The 18842-nt window shown below is 37.0% G+C and overlaps 1 protein-coding gene across 1 annotated transcript; it reads left to right on the top strand.

Annotated features, from left to right (window-relative positions):
- The first annotated feature begins 8473 nt into the window (after positions 1 to 8473).
- LOC112867509 (olfactory receptor 8S1-like) lies at positions 8474 to 9808 on the top strand. The gene has a single exon (XM_086711837.1). It carries the CDS (start codon positions 8495 to 8497, stop codon positions 9428 to 9430), a length of 936 nt encoding a protein of 311 aa, XP_086567963.1. The 5' UTR covers positions 8474 to 8494; the 3' UTR covers positions 9431 to 9808.
- The last annotated feature ends 9034 nt before the right edge of the window (positions 9809 to 18842 follow it).

Consider the following 18842-nt stretch of genomic DNA (forward strand, 5'->3'; position numbering starts at 1 on the left):
TTCAAAGTAATTGCTTCAAACCCAGAATTTCCAAAGATGTTGCATAATAATGTCCCCTGTTGCCCTCCCAAAAGTTCTTCTTTTTAGTTAATGAGTCCAAAGTCAAACTTCTAGGTGACTCCAGGGAATGCCTAACATTAGCCAGCTGTCTTTTAGGCTCCCCATTCAGTCCTTCAACCCATCAACTGACAAAATCCAGCTGCCTGTCTCTGATTGGTTACATAAGAGGATTCATTATTTGGACAGTGCAAACAGCAAGGTGTTCATCATAGAGGAAGTGGACAAATGATTAATCAGGATTAAGAAAGATGAAAGAAATTGCTCAAGTGAGATGATCCTCAAGCAGAAATTAGAAAAAGTTTCTGAAGATTTATCTACAGGGTCTTTTGGAGCCTGGGTAAACATACTTCTTTTTATTCATCCAGCTTTTTAGACTGTAAATTACACCTATTCACAGAGTTGAGTAGTTGCGGTAATCCTCTCTTTATGGAAATCAACTAAACAAGGATGGCTCCAGTTATTAATGCTGAGCTCCAGAATACAAGCCAAGGGCATAATAATGTCCTTCCTAAATTCTCTGATGGTTTTGTTCCTTCTGAAGCTACTTGAACTACTTTATTCTCCCTTCTCTCCTGCCTCCCCTCTCTTTATGGCTTTCTAAGATACTTCTTCTGATTCCTCTCATCTAAACTCTTTTTTCACTGTCCCAGAGCTCTCCTGCAATGCTGTTTGCTCCAGGATGACTAGTTTTTAGGACTAGTTCCCTAAGATGTCTTTGTCAGCTTCTCAGATGTGCTTCTTTTCCTCATCCTTTGGAATGTTAAGCATTTAAGGTAAATTTAAAACTGAGTTTGTTAAAGCTTTTATTTTATATAAATTACCCAATTAAATTATTATGACGCTGCAAAGTGGGTATTGTTATCCCCACTGTGCAGATGGGAAACTTGAAATTAAAAAGATGAAACTTCTTTTTAAGCTCATGTATCTAGACAGTAGCAGATCTGGGATAGGGCCCCACATATGTCTGCCTCCAATGAGATCTCCATGCCTCTGCTGCTTCTCTTTGCCTTTTAGCATAGAGCTTGAATTTTATCAGAGTCTTGAAAGGTTGGGTCACTGAGATTACCACCCGAACAGGTAAGAACACCACACATATTTCTAATTTTTATAGAGTAAAATCTTTCAATCCTGAACTCCAGAGAGTTGCACTTTTTGGCAGTTAAATAAATCACAGAGTTTGTATCAAGTAAGTTATAGATTTGTTTTATGTAATTTTAGGAGTTGTCATCATTTTCTTAAATATCAATACTATAAAATAATATCTTTAAGAAATGCATACATTGTGTAGCGCCTGGGTGGCTCAGTCGGTTGAGAGACCAACTCTTGATTTCAGCTCAGGTCATGATCTCACCAGTTGTCAGATAGAGCCCATAGTTGGGCTCTATGCTGAGGTGGAGCCTGCTTGGTATTCTCTCTTTCTCTCCCTCTGCCTGTCCCCCACTCATGTGTGCGTTTGCTCTAAATAAATAAATAAATAAATAAATAAATAAATAAATAAAAAGGGGTGCCTGGGTGCCTCAGGTTGGGCGTTCGACTTTGGCTCAGGTCATGATCTCACCATACCTGAGTTTGAGCCCTACTGTACTGAAACTCAGAGCCTGGAGTCTGTTTTGGATTCTGTGTCTCCCTCTCTTTCTGCCCCTCCCCCACCAGTATTCTGTCTCTCTCTCTCTCAAAAATAAATGAACATTAAAACATTTTTTAAAAATAAATAAATAAATAAATATAAGAAAAAGAAATGCACACATTGCAACAAGTATATTTGGTGGGTCTTGCTTTCTCAAGTGGAAGTCTTGCCACTTTGTCTTCATATATGTGTGTAAAACTAAGAAGTAAATAAAGTCAAAACTGACTGTGTAATATATAGTACATTTGCATCAGTAGACTTCTAATTCCTTCACAACAGAAGTTGGAATTATTGTCAGCATAAACTTACCCATTGCTGGCAATGTGCATGATTTCGTATGTGAACATAAAACAATAAACAAAAGAAACTCAATCAATAGGATACTTGCAAAGAAAAAATCACAACATTGTAAAACTCATTCGGATCTCTATTTGTGAAGCAACTACACAATCATTTGCTTATAAGTTTCCAGTTCAACATTTTCAAATCTATATCTGAAAATTAAATTACTTAAATCATTTAAAAGTCATCAAGGCAGCCAAACAGTTCAATAATTCAAGGTGTGTTTTTCATTTCTGTGTTTGACTTAGTTGCTTCTTTTGGGCCATTCTGTTGAAAATATGGCTTTAATGCTGTTAACTAAAGATCTCAAGGACAACAGAGCGAGCACCACAGGTTGGGTACTTATTACACCTGAACATTAAAACAATTGGTCCAGCTACTTGGTTGACATGTGCAGGGCAAATAACTGGTTGGATTTCTTCCCTAAGCAGCTGATTTTGCATTGCATTGACAGAATGCTAGATTCTCTATTGTTTCAATGATAGGGATTTGAAGTACGATTCCTCAGTTGCTTTTCTTTCTTTCCTTTTTTTTTTTTTTTAACTTTATTTATTTATTTTGAGAGAGAGAGAGTGTGAGGAGGGGCAGAGAGAGAGGGGGAGATAGAGAATCCCATGCAGGCTCTGCACTGTCAGTGCAGAGCCCGACTGGGGCTTAAACTCACAAACCATGAGATCATGACCTGAGCTGAAATCAAGAGTCAGATGCTTAATGGCAGAGAGAGAGGGGGAGATAGAGAATCCCATGCAGGCTCTGCACTGTCAGTGCAGAGCCCGACTGGGGCTTAAACTCACAAACCATGAGATCATGACCTGAGCTGAAATCAAGAGTCAGATGCTTAATGGACTGAACCATCCAGATGCCTCTCCTCAGTTGCTTTCCTATTTTGGTCACTTTACGTAGTATATATTTTCCATATGTTGGTCAAGTTCCTTATATATAATGTTTTGTGTCTCACAGAGGTGAGAATTCACAACTTTCATGTAACAAAAGGAAAAGCACACAAAGACTTGTCTTAATTATGTATTTGAATACATAATTTTTTTGGAATGTGTTTGGTGGGTATAGAGAGAGTGTGTTGTAACCAAGAATAACATTTTATTATCAGATTTATATTGCAAACACATGGTCTTGTAACTAAGGGAAATACACTGTAACTGTATTCTGTACATTTTTGTATTTTAAGGTATATCATTTAGCTTTAATTTGATTTTCCACAGTGGAAATGTCTAAGTAAAATTTAGTCATTAAATTTGTGGGTTTTTTAATTCAAAAATTTTAAAAACATTTTTCATTAAAAAAAGTTATAAACAAGGGTGCCTGGGTGGCTCAGTAGATTAAGCATTTGACTTCTGCTCAGGTCATGATCTCACGGTTTGTAAGTTCAAGCCCCACAACAGGCTCCATGCTGGTGGCATGGAGCTTGCTTGGGATTCTCTCTCTCTGCCCCTCCCCAATTCGTACTTGCTCTTTCTCTCAAAAGTAAATAAATAAACTTAAAAAAAAAATTACACTGGGGCACCTGGGTAGCTCAGTCAGTTAAATATCCCACTTCAGCTCAGGTCATGGAATCTCGCGGTTTGTGAGTTTGAGCCCCACGTCAGGTTCTGTGCTGACAGCTCAGCCTGGATCCTGCTTCAGATTCTGTGTCTCCCCGTCTCTCTGCCCTTCCCTGGCTCAGGCTCTGTCTTTCTCTCTCTCAAAAATAAATAAGTACTAAGACATTTTTTAAAAATTCAAAAAAAATAATAAACACACTGGAAAGTTGAAAGTAGTATGATAGTATAACTTTTACCTAGATCCATAAATTGTTAGCATTTTGCTACGTATACTTTATTAACTTACATTTATCTATCTATCTCTCTATGTAATTTGATCTGCTGAATCACTTGAAAGTAATATGACATTGTAACACCTCACTCATGAGTACTTAAGCATTCATCTTCTACAAATAAGGATATTCTCTTATATAATCACAGTCCCATTGACAGACCTGTGATGATTAACAATAATTCAATAAATATCTAATAATTGAGTTTGTGTTTTGACAGATGGGATTTGAAGCCTTTTGAAATGTAGGTAGTGCTTCCTTGTCTTCTAAGATGGTATTTCACCATCATTCTTTTTGTGCTGCCCTTATGGGCAGCTTTATCATCTTGTTCATGCTTGTAGGGCAAATGTGACTGCTATAGGGTACCACAGATGTGAGGTAGTAAGCTTTGTCATTTGGTGCTTTTCCTGGGAAGCTGGAACTGGAAACTCCATAAGGGGATCTTAGTTACTATGCAATGTATATAGCTAGTCCTCACTCATGTGAGCCACTCATATGGAAAAGTACTGTTCAAAATCTTGACAATTGATTGCATAATAGGAATCATTGTGATTTGTATATAAATCCTCGGGAAATTATACTGCAGTCTAATTTATGTAATAATACTATTGATTTCCATGTTTGTTTAGTAAATCTTTGTGAAACCAAACCAAACCAAAGATCTCCCTTAACCCACCCCAGAGCATATGAGGTATCTAATCGGTCAAGGAATGGGACATAAAGCAAACCAGAACACATGAAGAAAATAGGCGATGGTTATCTTTGGCACCTCCAATTTTGTGTTTTCCCCTAATGCCAAGTGCCCTTAAAAATCATGGGACTACAACAAATACTATTTAGAAGCGTGTGTCTTCATCACACAGACTGGCTTGTCTTTAAAAAGTAGTCTCTCGGGGCGCCTGGGTGGCGCAGTCGGTTAAGCGTCCGACTTCAGCCAGGTCACGATCTCGCGGTCCGTGAGTTCGAGCCCCGCGTCGGGCTCTGGGCTGATGGCTCAGAGCCTGGAGCCTGTTTCCAATTCTGTGTCTCCCTCTCTCTCTGCCCCTCCCCCGTTCATGCTCTGTCTCTCTCTGTCCCAAAAATAAATAAACGTTGAAAAAAAAAAAATTTAAAAAAAAAAAAAAAAAAAAAAAAAAAAAAAAAGTAGTCTCTCATTCAGTCATTCATTCATATTTTTCACTATCACGTTCTGAGTAACTCTTATGGGCTATTTATTATGCTTGGTAGCCTTCATCTGATTCTGAAATTAACATTTCTCAGGGAACTTTTACTTTGGTCAAGAGCCAACTAATTTCCTCCACATAATGGTGTTAATATCTAGAAACAAACCTATTATATTATATTCCCAGAGCTGTTTACTTTAAATTTTGAAATAGAGATTTAAGAAATAAATCAATAATGGTGATGTTTCAGGAATCAGCCACAATAAAAATGCTTTAATACAAATTTTAAAGTACCTTATTGAGACGACATTGACAAAGAAAAAGCTGTATCTATTTAATGTGTAAATGTGATGAGTTTGGAGATAAGTATACATCTGTGAGACCACCTAACAATCTATGACATAAACATGTCCATCACCTTCAAAAGTTTCCTCCCACCCTCTTTATTTATTATTGTGACTTTTTGTGTGTGATAAGAACATGTAAGATCTACCCTCTTAGTCACTTTTAAGGATACAATACAGAATTACTAACTATAGTCACCATGAAATATGGTAGATCTCTAGGACTTATTCATTTTGTGTAACTGATTTTGTACCCTTTAATCTGTTAACTAATCCTAATCCATTAACTACCTAATCCATTAACTACCCTAATCCATTAACTAATACCGCCCTGTTTTCTCCTCCTCCCAACTTCTGGCAGCCATTTTCTGGTCTCTGCTTTTATGAGTTTGACCATTTTAGGTTCCTCATATAAGTGTTACCATGTAGTATTTTTCCTTCTGTGTCTGGATTATTTCACTTAGCATATAGTCCTCTAAGTTCATCCATGTTTTTGCGAATGGCAGGATTTCCTCTTTTTCTTAGGGCTGAGTAATATTCTATTACATATATATATATATATATATGTATATATATGTGTATATATATATATGTATATATATGTGTATATATATATATATATATACATGACATTTTTTAATCCATTAATCTGTCAATGGACTCCTAGGTTGCCACCATGTCTTGCTACTGTGAATAATGTGACAATGAATATTGGAGTGCAGATACTTCTTCAAGAGGAAACTTCTTCAGCAAGGAAAGTCCTTCACCATCAGCCAAGCCAGAGATTCTTGGTAGGCTGGTTGGTGGGGACCATGAGCAGGCTGGCTGATGGGGTATGTGGGCTGGCCTTGTGGTTTGTGCTGGAGTTCACAGGCAGGCAGATAGTGCTGGGGTATGTGGCAGGTAAATCTGGGGCTGGCATCCATGGGTATGCTTGCTGCCTCTTTTCCCCATGGGAGAACTTGTGGGTCAAGGATATCTTTTTTTATGCTTTACTATGCTGAGTTGTGAGAGGGTTGATATGGGTAAAGGTATTTCTTACCCTTTCAAATGTGTTTCTCATTTCTGTATTCCACTAGGGTGCTATAATGTCTCACCTGGATTCCAGATCTTTCATAAAGGTATTTTCATCCATAGATGGTTGTTAAATCATTGTTTCTTGGGGTGACAAGGGCTGGGACCTCCTATTCTGTCATCTTACTGATATTCCTCCTTAATGTTATTTTTAAAAGATTGTCCTGAGAATCTCTAAATAATGTTAAAGAAGAAACTTAACTGTGAAATTAAATCGTAGCACTGACTTTTGTCAGAATGCTTTTCTCTTTGCAAGGTATTGCCTTGATTCAAGGTTGGGATTCTCTCTATATAGTTCATGGAATCTTTGGATCTAGTTAGTTGGACTATGTTTGTTGGTAGCCAAGAGAAAGGGAATTCCTTTGTATGTGCTGTCTCTGAGATGATACAACACAAGCCTCACCCCTGGCTACTGTGAACCCTTACTTGGGTTCTCTTGCTTTGTTCTGGGGGCAACGGGGTGATCTCAGAATGAGCATTGGGAGCCTCCATGCATAATATTGCTATATCTAGAGAGTGAAAGAGGAATAATTTAAGATATTATCTCCTATACTCTGAACCCAAACAACTATACAAAATATCTAGATATTACCCGCAATTTATTGTTTTACATTGCTAGTGTTGAATCCATCATAAATGTTAACACCCAATATATGATTTTCTACTTCTCCCTTAAAACAGTATTCTTAATGTTGACTTCACGAGCTGAAGAGTCTTATTACTTACTGGATCTGAAAATATTGTTGCCACAGAACAGTGTACTACCAACTGAGAATTCAGGTAATTAGGTTTTGTTCCTTATGTGGGCTGGGAGGCATTAATTGTTCAGTTAGTGAATGACAACATGATAGATTCCTCAGTCTTTACTGATAAAGTAAATGAAATAGTGTTCAATTAGAACAGCCAGAGCCCGGAAGGGCCTCCAGTTTGAGGCAAGAATATTGAACAGTTTTATTGAGACTCAGATGACGTTTAGAATATCAGGCCACTACAGGGATATATGCACAAGTTTCATAGTATGAGGAGAAAGTTTAGATAACCATGTGGGGGCCTTAAAGCCTGCAATAATGGCAGAGGTAGGAATAGTGACTATGTAAATTACTGGATATATGATTTTTAGGATTAGCATGCTGATATAACCAGACCATTGTCTTATCACCTGAGTACAGCTTTTCATGACCCATTATAGTCATAGCATTGCCCACAAAAGCCCACCTAACACATCACTGGACATCATGGTGTAGGCTATCAGTTTTTGAAAATGTATTATTACTTTGTGAATGTATTTTAAAGTTTAATTACAGCATGATGCCATTAAATAAAATGAAGGAAATTTAAAGTTAGAATAATCCAGAACAATCTAATTCCACAGCCAGTTTCTAATTCCTTGGTGTCTTATTGTCCTCCTATCCTCCAATAGTTTCTTACACTTCACCTTGGCCCCTTTTCTCAAGATTGTGCTTTTTATCATTGTCAATACCTTTATAATTTTATCATTTTAATTTTATCATTATCAATACCTTTATAATTCCTTGTGTGCATGTGGGCATGCTCATACACATACACATGCACAACCAATGATCTCATTTACACCTTATTGAAAACAAATGGAAGCAGTCAAATGGAAACTCACTTCTTGCACTCTTGATCTTCTCTCTTAGACATAGAAGTGACAAAGTATCCCTACTCTTAGACCTAAGTCCTTTTACTCTAGACTTAATCCTACCTCAGTTTCTCAAGTAATTCACTCCTGCAATCTTCTTTTCCACCTTCTTCTCATGTCAGGAAACTTCTTTTCAAATGTACCATCTAAACCACATAAAATCATTATAGCTCCAGAAAAGACTATAATAAAAAATAGGACCATGGCTTATTTAAAATATCAATGGCAAAATGACGGCCAAGATGTTAACTTTTAAATACATGGATGTGGATTGTGGGACTTTAGTGAAAAGATATTCATGTAGAATAAGATCTAGGTGCTGGGGTAAGTAAGAGGCACTGAGAGACTTTTGGTGGATCTTCTTGTTTTCCAGAGAGAACACTTCTGTATATGGCAATGAAAAACTACAGTGCTATCAGTGAGTTCATTCTCCTTGGACTATCTCTTGACCCCAATATTCAGGCCATACTCTTTGTGCTGTTCTTTCTGATTTATCTCTTCACTCTGATGGGAAATTTCTTGATGCTGCTGGTGATTAGGGCTGATTCTCACCTTCACATGCCCATGTACTTCTTTTTGAGACAACTGTCCTTCCTGGACCTCTGCCACTCATCTGTCACAGTCCCCAAGATGCTGGAGAATCTACTTTCTGAAAGCAAAACCATCTTTGTAGAGAGCTGCCTGGCTCAGGCCTTCTTTGTGTTTGCCACCGGGGGCACGGAGGCCTGTCTGCTGGCTGTGATGGCCTATGACCGCTATGTAGCCATCAGCTCCCCTCTGCTCTATGGCCAGGTGATGAGCAACCAGCTCTGTGTTGGGATGGTGTGGGGTTCCTGGGGCCTGGCCTTTGTTGATGCTCTCATTAATATCCTCTTGGCTGTCAATTTAGACTATTGCGAGGACCAGACTCTTCCCCACTTCAGCTGTGAGCTGTCTTCTCTCTTCCCTCTGTCTTGTTCTGATACCTCGACCAACTTCACACTCCTGCTGTGCGCCTCTGTCTTGCATTTCTTTGGAACCTTCGTTATGATTGTTTTTTCCTATGTTCGCATTGTCTCCACCATCCTGAGCATCAGCTCCACGTCAGGCAGAAGCAAGGCCTTCTCTACTTGCTCTTCTCACCTCACTACTGTGATCTTGTTCTATGGCTCAGGTTTCCTCAGCTATCTCTTGCCAACTTCAGGCTCCCATCTGGCGATGATGCTCTCCTTGCAGTACAGCGTGGTCACTCCCATGCTGAACCCCCTTGTCTACAGCCTACAGAACAAAGAGGTGAAGGCAGCTATGGGAAGAATGTTCGGAAAATATTTTCATTCTCTCATGTAGTAGACAGAAGATTATGACTAAAGGGAGACTGAACTATTATGCTACATGATCAGATAATGGATTTTAAGGAGGGTTTCTTGATTGTCCATGATGCTAGATGCTTTAGGGAATACAGTGGCATTTATTTCCTTGAAAATGCTTGTGAAGAGGACAGAAAACTGTTATCTCAGGATGACTCAGGTTCAGTCTTATTCAGGAAAGGAGAAATGAATCAGTCTTCTTTTTGAGGGGTCACTTTATAAAAATGTTGATTTATTTTTCATTTCTAGGTGGACATCTATTGCTATTGGTTAATCATTACTCTTTCACACTTCTTCAAATGATTACACCCAAATCCTCAGGAAGACTAGTTTTCTCAAATTGATATGGGTCTGTAAAGTGGGGTGGTCCTATAATCTAGAATAGGCTAACTTTTCTACCCCTTTCTCCTGACAGTGCATTGAGGCAAGGAGTAAAACCAAGACCCAAGTGAAGTTGTTTAGAATCTAACTCTAGGAAATTCAAGTACTTAGCAGGAATAAACAACAAGAAAAGACAGCATTTGGAAGAGTCGATCTGACTATAGTGCCTAAAGAGTCCATGAAATCTGGCTCCCTTAACGGTTGTCCTTCCTGAAGTCATATTTTAAACAAATATAGTGACAATAGCTAATTCATTACATTTCTTTCTTTTTTTTTTTAGTTTATTTATTTATTTTGTGAGAGCAGAGCATTTGTGAGTGTGGGAGGGGCAGAGAGAGAGAGAGAGAGAGAGAGAGAGAGAATCCCAAGCTGGCTCCATGCTCTCAGCATGCGGGGCTTGATCCCGTGAACTGTGAGATCATGACCTGAAATCAAGAGTCAGATGTTTAACCAACTGAACCACCCAGGCACCCCCTAATTTGTTACATTTCTTAACTCAAGCCAAGAAGTGTGCTAAGTTCCTGTGATAGGCAGACTAGTCCCCCAAAGAGATCCTCCTAATCCCTGGAAACTATTAATATGTTAAATGGCAAAAGGGATTGGACAGATGTATAAAGTTATGGACTTTAAAATAGGGAGGGTATCTTGGATAATGCAGGTAGGCTCAGTCTAATCACATGAATCCTTAAAAGCAGAGAAGCTTCTCCAGCTGTAGGCAGGAACAATGCAGCAGAAGGGAAGGTCAGAGATAATACAAGCATAAGATAAACTCAGCCTAGCATTGCTGGCTTTACTCATGGATGCAGACTATGAGCCAGAGATTGTATGTGGCTTCTAAAAACTGAGAACAACTACCAGCCAAGAGCCAGCAAAGAAATAGGAACCTCATTTCATGGAATTCATAGAATTGACTTCTGCCAACAAACTGAATGATGTCTCCTCCAGATCCTTCAGGTAATGTCTGTTGGCTTGATTTTGGCCTTGTGTGACCAGTGGAATCAATTGAGCCCATTGAGATTCTGACCAGAACTGTGAGATAATATATTTCTGTCATTTTAAGATACTAAGTTTGTGATAATTTGTTATTAGCAGCAATAGAAAACTTTATATATATTACCTTACCTTTATTATCCTACTTAATCATCTCAACAGGTATGAGATAGTTTTATTTAGTTTTCCTTTACCAGTGAGGAAATGAGGATACTTGCCTGTCCAGGGATTCATAGCAAGGAAATGGTGGAGCTGGAATTTAAACTCTGTAGCTTGAACAGAGTCCATGTTCTCAGTCACTGACTTCCCCTTCCATTCGGTCTATAAGACTCACCGATCCTTTTCACAATTATTTACTACCAGATTCAATTGCTTATAACCAAAGAATGGTAACTCACACCGGTTTCAAAGGCGAGATTAAATCAACTGAACTTTAGTGAAATGCAAAGTGTTTAGAATTAGATATTTGGTTAAAATTTGAAAGAAGAAAATGATTATTATGATACCCTTCCTCTTCTATTTTGTGAATCATCCTTCTTTGTTTTTTCCAAAACTTCTTTTTCTGCCTTTCATCAGGTTATCCACAGTCAGTTTTTGTTTCTTTCAAAGAAAGCAAACTAGTTTTGAAATTGGAATGGAGATTGATTTGTAGACAACAACCCTCAGGGAAGTGAGGATATGTAGAATTAGTTATTGTGCTAAGATGTGCACAATGAAGTGAGTTGTCCTTTCATTTTTTCTTCTCATGATATGTAATTGCCACTCTTAAGACCCATGATTGCCTGAGACTGTGGAGATTGTGCTAAACCTCTGAATAAGGAGGAAGTGCTAAAATTAAGCAAGTCCAAGAGAAGGAGGAATGCCAAGACCACAGGTCTTCTGCTGTCAAGATAATTATTTCATTTCTTGATTTTTGGCCTTAAGGTACAGAATGAACTTCAGGGGATATCTTTCATTTTATAGACATAGAGCAGAAGCTATACAAAATAACTCAGAGATTGATTCAGTGAATTCACTATCACACTAGGTTACTTATGGGAGAATTGGATGTTTATCAAGGAATTGTATCATCTCAATAATTGGAGTAATGACATCGTGAAGAATTTGGAGGACCTGGAAAACTGAACCTCCAATCTCTCTAAAGCTGCAATGTCTTCCTAAAGGAAGAAAGCTAGTAACTCCTCCTATCTTATATATTCTTTCATGATGCTTCTGTTGAGGCCTAGAATTCAAATCAACATGGCCTGAGAGGTGAAATCAGAATCAGAGAAGGAAAAAATTATACACAGAAGAAATTCATCTATAGTAATAGATGAGTTTTTATCTCCAATAATCTAGGGAACATTTTTGGAATGAATTTTTTTTTCTCTTAACTAAGGAGTGTATGTTTAATTTCTGTGTAGTGTTATTTTTTGAATAATATTAATTTATTTAGACTTCATCTTACATAAATACCTGAATGGATCATATCATACAATTTTTTTCTTGGTGATTTTTTCTTTATTTTTGGCTTGCCATCCTTTCAACATCTTTTCCTATTTTTTCTCCACTCAAGGTAATCCGTGTTAGCCACAGAATATATATCTTTCTTAGTTTTCTTTGGCTTATATAATCATGTTCAAATTTCTGTACACATATTCTGTTCACATATGTATATATAGAGAAGCTTTTCCATCTCTGTTTTAAAAAGTATGCATAATATGATACACATTTGTCTTTTCGCATTAATAATTTACAAAACTTACTACCTATCAAATGGCATAACTCTAATTCATTTTTTCGTGTCAGCATTAAATTCCATCTTATCAATGTGTCAGTTTCTCAAACCATTCTCTTACATATGGGCTCACTTTGCTTCCATTAAATTTTTTTTTAAATTTGAGTATAGTTGACATATGATGCTACATTAGTTTCAAGTGTGCAACATAGTGATTCAGCTTCTCTATACCTTATGCTGTGCTCACCACAAGTGTAGCTGCCACCTGTCACCATACAACACTATTACAATATCATTGACATATTCCTTATGCTGTGCCTTTTATTCCTGTGATTTATTCCTTTCATAATTGGAAGTCTGTGTCTCCCATTCCTCTTCACCCCTTTTGCCCATCTCCTGACTCCTTCCCCTCTGGCAACCATCAATTCTTCTTTATTTACAGGTCTGATTCTGCTTTTTGTTTATTTTTTTATTCATTTGTTTTGGTTTTTAGATTTCATGTATGAGTGAAATCATATGGTATTTGTCTTTCTCAGTCTGACGTATATTGCTTAGCCAAAATATGGAAGCAACTTTGCTTCCATTTTTTAACCACTACATTTTTGTAGTGGTTAACATGAAATTTAATGTTTTTATTTACCTGGGATTAATTCCCAGAGATAGAATTGTAAAGTGTATATGTATATCTCATTTTAATTGATGTTGCCAAATTGTTTACCAGGTATACTCCACATCTCTACCAGCAAAGCAAGAGTGCCCTTTAAGCCCTACTGAGCCTGCAATGTGTTATAGTTTATTATATAATGATATTTTTATTTCACTGTGCATTCTTATTACTAGGCAATATTAACATCTTTTCACATATTAGTCGACAATTTGCATATGATTTTTTGTGAAGATCATATCCATAGCCCATTTTACTTTTGGCTTGTTTGCTGTTTTTATTAATGTTTTAGAGCATTTCACATTTCAGGTACATTAACCATTTGTCTTCTATGCAGCAAGTGTCTTTTCAGCTCTGTTATTTGCTTTTGTCTTTTTTTTTATGGTATCCTTTCCCATGCCAAAGTTTTTAGTTCTTATATATTCATACGTAATTTATTTTCTTTAAACATTAAGTCTCTTTACCCATCTAGGTAAAGATCTACCTCTTAAAAACGGTTTCCTAGATGTCTTTCTTAGACTGTAATTTTTTATATTTTTCATTTAAGTCTGTAATCATTTGAAATTCGTGTTTGTGTTTGTTGTGAAATAGATGTCTAACTACATTAGGATATGATGGATAACAACTTGTGACAGCAACATTAATAAATGACTCATTCTTTTTCAACTGAACTAAAATAGCAATTGAGTCACACATTAAAATCTGAGGTAAATTTATGGGTTTTTATTTTAATGATGTTCTATTTATCTCTTTTTAAAATATTATATTGATATTTGGCAAGATAATGTTTCTTCAGTATCATCCTCCCCCCGATATTATTCCTTCTCATTCTATTATATATCCTTTATCCAACTTCAAAGAAATACAATTTTGGGATTACAACTGAACTGGCATCAAACTTAAAAAATAGTTTGGGGATAATAGACATGTTAATGATGTTAATTCATCCCAATAAGAATACCATCCCAATAAGAATATGTCTTTCATTTTGTTCATTGTTTATATCCCTAAATAAAATTTCACAGATTATCATTATATAGGTCCTGTGCCATTCTTCTTAGATATACCCATAATTTAAAATTTTTTCTGTCACTATTATAAATGGGTTTTCCCCCCATTTTTGTTTATAAGCTCTTACTGTTAGTACAGAGAAAAGATGGCAAGTTTTAAATAATTACTGTTGTACCCAGTATAGAAGATACCATGGATTGCATTTGTGTGCGTCTCTTCCAATCCTATTCTAGTGTGCAGAAACTAGAAGAGTAACAGCTATATTTGCAAACTCCATTGGATCTAGTTTTAAGAAGCTTTCTTAGGTTTCAGATATATTCATATGAAATGATAATTTGGGCCTGAACCCTCAAGGGACAATGACAAGATGTGGGGTATCCTTTTTTCCAACCTAGATCATGGCAGAGATGGCATGGCTCTGCAGATAGCAGCTGTGGTGAAGATGCCCTGATTTAGTAGCTTCTACAATAGTAGAGACATCTTTTGACCAGGTTGAAAGTAGCATGGCTCTGTGATCAGCTCCAGCAATAGAACTTTCCAAATTCCTAGGCTTTCTGCACCAGTGGCAGCAGCTTTTCCTATTGTGACAAAGGAGTGGTTCTGGGATCTGCATACATTGTTAACTAGGAGATCATTCTAGTGCCTGCTTCTCCAGCCCTTCTTAAAAATTTTCATAAGCAACTGAGACCTCTATCAAATTCCTGTGATTGCAGCTGAACCCAGGCAGATGCAATGAGCCACTGTCCCAAAATCTCTTAACTCTTTTTTCTTTTACTATAATCTCTTAAATTTCCTAGACATGCAAGTATACATCAAAGAACAAAATATTTTATAGTGTTTGTTTCTAATATCCATATAGTAATTTCATTTCTTTTTTTCATTTTGTGAAAACTTCTAAAATAACATTTAATAATGGTGTCAATGAGAATCCCTAGCTTATTCTTGAATTTAACTGAAATTTTTTTAGTATTTCACTTCTGAGATAATATTTCCTATGATATTTCATTTTAGTGGTTTCTATTCCTATTTATTAGCAGTGGGTACATAATTTTACAATTACATTTCAGCACCCACTACTATTGCCACAGTTTTACTTCTTTTATTCTTTGATATTATCAAAGCAAAAATTGCACTAGATAAAATAAAGAAGCAAAGAAGACTGTATTCAAGGCTATTGCAATAGAAAAGAACTGAGTCTGAACTCAACTCCAGTGAAACAAAAGACAGTAGGGGTAGGGTTTTAAGAACTAGGGTGAAGGGGGGAGATCCTGGGCCATCTGTGTTTGCTAATTGGCTTTACCCATAGGAAAAGTAAACTTTCATGTGTCTTCATGACAGGAGGTAGTTTTACAACTTAAGACCAATGTGTCCTTGAAGTTAGGCTCCTACCCTCCCACAGAATCTTGGGAGATCAGGTGCTTATCTTCCTTAATGATTACATTTCAAAGAGACAGTTCCCAGGTCTTTGGGAAAGACATTCCTGAGTTGTAAAATTGGCAACAGGCCTTTAAAAAGATTACATCTCAAAGATGTAGAGAAATGATTTATGATGACAATTTTTCTCTCGTAAAAGCTCCAAGAAAAGAAAAGTCAGGGGCCTAGAGTCAGGAAAAAGCCCATCTAAAGATTAGTCAAACTAGGGAAACATTAAGTCATCTTGTTATAATGTTTTTGATAGTAAACTTACTGATATGAAGCCATCCTTATATTTTGGCATTAATCCTTGTTTGATCATACTGAATTTTAGTTTTATACATTGCTACATTCAATTCACTTATAATTTACTCAGAATTTTTGCATCAATATTAATATAGATATTTTTCTATAGTTTTCTCATTCTCGTTTCTCATTTTACATTAACAGTGCTACAGAGATTGCTCATTGTCACCAAGTATCTATTATCCTTTGTTGCCTCACCACAGAATTACTACAGTTCTTTATCTAAGCACATCTATATGCAGAATAGTTCTTCAACCAGTCTTTCTTGCAGCCATGTGTGACCATGTGATTAAACTCAGACCAGTGAGGTAAAACGTTAAAGTTTTAAGAAGTCATCCCTGAAAGAGTATTGTTTCTTGCCTTTTTCCACTTCCTTCTTATCCCTTTCTTCTTATTGCTTGCAAGAGTGCATTTTTAATGCAGGGACTGGAATACCCGTGTTGTCTACTACATGACTTTGGGAATGGAGGCCATTCATGTAAGTACAAATATAAGTTGCTGGGATGCTGAAGACTTTTGGCAATAGAGCCATAATAGCAACCCTGAATACTTCCAGACTTTTATGTGACAGAAATAAAATTCTGTGTTGCTTATGCTGTTCTCGTTTTGGTCTCAGATACTTGCAAATAAATTTTATCTCAAAGAATATAGAATTTGATTCCAGGAAGTAGAGTGCTCCATTTAGCAAAACCTATAATGTGTGGGGTTTGGTGCAGGCAGTCAAGCAACAGGCAGTAAGGATTTAGAAAATGAATGTTAGAAAATCCAATACCCTAGTTAAGTTGTAATAAATTATTTGATCAAAGTTGCATCCATGGTACCTTGAAAGGCAGCCCACATGCTTACTGTCACCATAACATTAGAGGAAATGATAGTAAAAACACAGGATATTGGTGGGTGTTGACTGCCTTCTTCCCATTTCAGCCAAGTCTTATGAGAGATCAATTCTGGCTAGAACTCCTGCCAACAAGCAGTAATTGAAGGTAATACAGTCTACCAAGTTAATTTTTGCCTGCAGTTAACAATCTATATTACCTGAGAGTTGTGTAATTTAGAGTCTTACAGGAGTGAAATGTTGACTGGTTCATATCTGAAACTGATACAGTTATAAACACTGGCTTTGATGCAACAGCCATGATAGGAGATAAAATTAAATTTCTTCCACACAAAAAGACAAAAACATACTGGAAAAACAAGATTTTGAGTGTTGCTTTCTCATTCAAACCCACTGCTTCAGGTAGCCTCCGAGTGGCCTAATTAATAAGGGGAGTGACGGAAAAGCAGAGCAGCCTTGCTCGGTAAGATTAAGATAATAGTGTCTTCAGATTTAAAAATCAAGGCTATTCAAGATTTATAACTACGATTACCTACACAGAGAACCGACTGGAAGCCTGCCCTGTAAAAATCAATGTTTGATTGATCCCTAAAGAAAATTCTACATGTTGAAGCCCAATGAAAAGCAGGCAGTGAAAGCTATGAAGATACTAAGAAGGACATTTTCTCCAGTACTCATCTCAGATGTGGCCATGCAAGGTAGTGGAACAAGGAATATTCCTGAGAGCAGAGCTAAATGATAGAAAAATTGATGGATTCAGATCATCCTACTCAAGAGGGGAACTAGGGCTGTCGTGTGCTACAGCAAGCTTACTCCACTGCCAAGGCAGGAGACGTCACAGCTCCTGAGCATATCTGGAAGTTGTGACTGCTGTTAAGTTGTTGAAGTCTGTACAGTTTTCCTGTGGAATATCTGCATTCTGGATTTAGCTAGTTTTCTTCCTAGTTGTGTTACTTACCTTGTCCATTGAGCCCACATTTTGTCATAAGAAAAGACTTGAGTCCTTTCTGAAAATCTTCATAAGTGAGTTGTGAACTTCATGTTGCATTACATCAAGAGAGATATGATGTTTGGTTATCCCACTTTTTTGATGACAAGATAGATCAGTGGGTGCAAGTGATGATGCTTGTATCCCTTCACTGTAAAGTTCTCCAACCTTCTTTTACTTAAAGATGTTTACAAACCACTGATGACAATTGCTTGAAGTAGTTATTTCATTCGAGTTTCCAAACGGGTAATTTTCTTATTTTCTTATTCCTTCTGCGTTTATTAGCTGGAATTAATCTGAATAAAATTAAGTTCTCATATCAATTAGGGTTTCTTTGATTAACCTGAAATACATACGAGAAGTCATGAGAACTACTTTATTTCATTCCCTTTAATTATAAATTTTCAGTATAACCTCTGTTAATGTCCATTGAGCTTTTTCTTTCAGTGCTTTATCTTTTTTTAATTTATTTCTTATTTTTTTTATATATGAAATTTATTGTCAAACTGGTTTCCATACAACACCCAGAGCTCATCCCAAAAGATGCCCTCTTCAATGCCCATCACCTCACCCTCCCCTCCCTCCCACCCCCCCCCCCATCAACCCTCAGTTTGTTCTCAGTTTTTAGGAGTCTCTTATGCTTTGGCTCTCTCCCACTCTAACCTCTTTTTTTTTTCCTTCCCCTCCCCCGTGGGTTTCTGTTAAGTTTCTCAGGATCCACATAAGAGTGAAAACATATGGTATCTGTCTTTCTCTGTATAGCTTATTTCACTGAGCATCACACTCTCCAGTTCCATCCATGTTGCTACAAAGGGCCATATTTCATTCTTTCTCATTGCCACGTAATACTCCATTGTGTATATAAACCATAATTTCTTTATCCATTCATCAGTTGATGGACATTTAGGCTCTTCCCATAATTTGGCTATTGTTGAGAGTGCTACTATAAACATTGGGGTACAAGTGCCCCTATGCATCAGTACTCCTATATCCCTTGGGTAAATTCCTAGCAGTGCTACTGCTGGGTCATAGGGTAGGTCTATTTTTAATTTTTTGAGGAACCTCCACACTGCTTTCCAGAGTGGCT

Source organism: Puma concolor, chromosome B4 (genome assembly GCF_028749965.1).
Source record: "Puma concolor isolate L17-30 chromosome B4, mPumCon1.1.hap2, whole genome shotgun sequence".
Taxonomy (NCBI): Eukaryota; Metazoa; Chordata; class Mammalia; order Carnivora; family Felidae; genus Puma; species Puma concolor.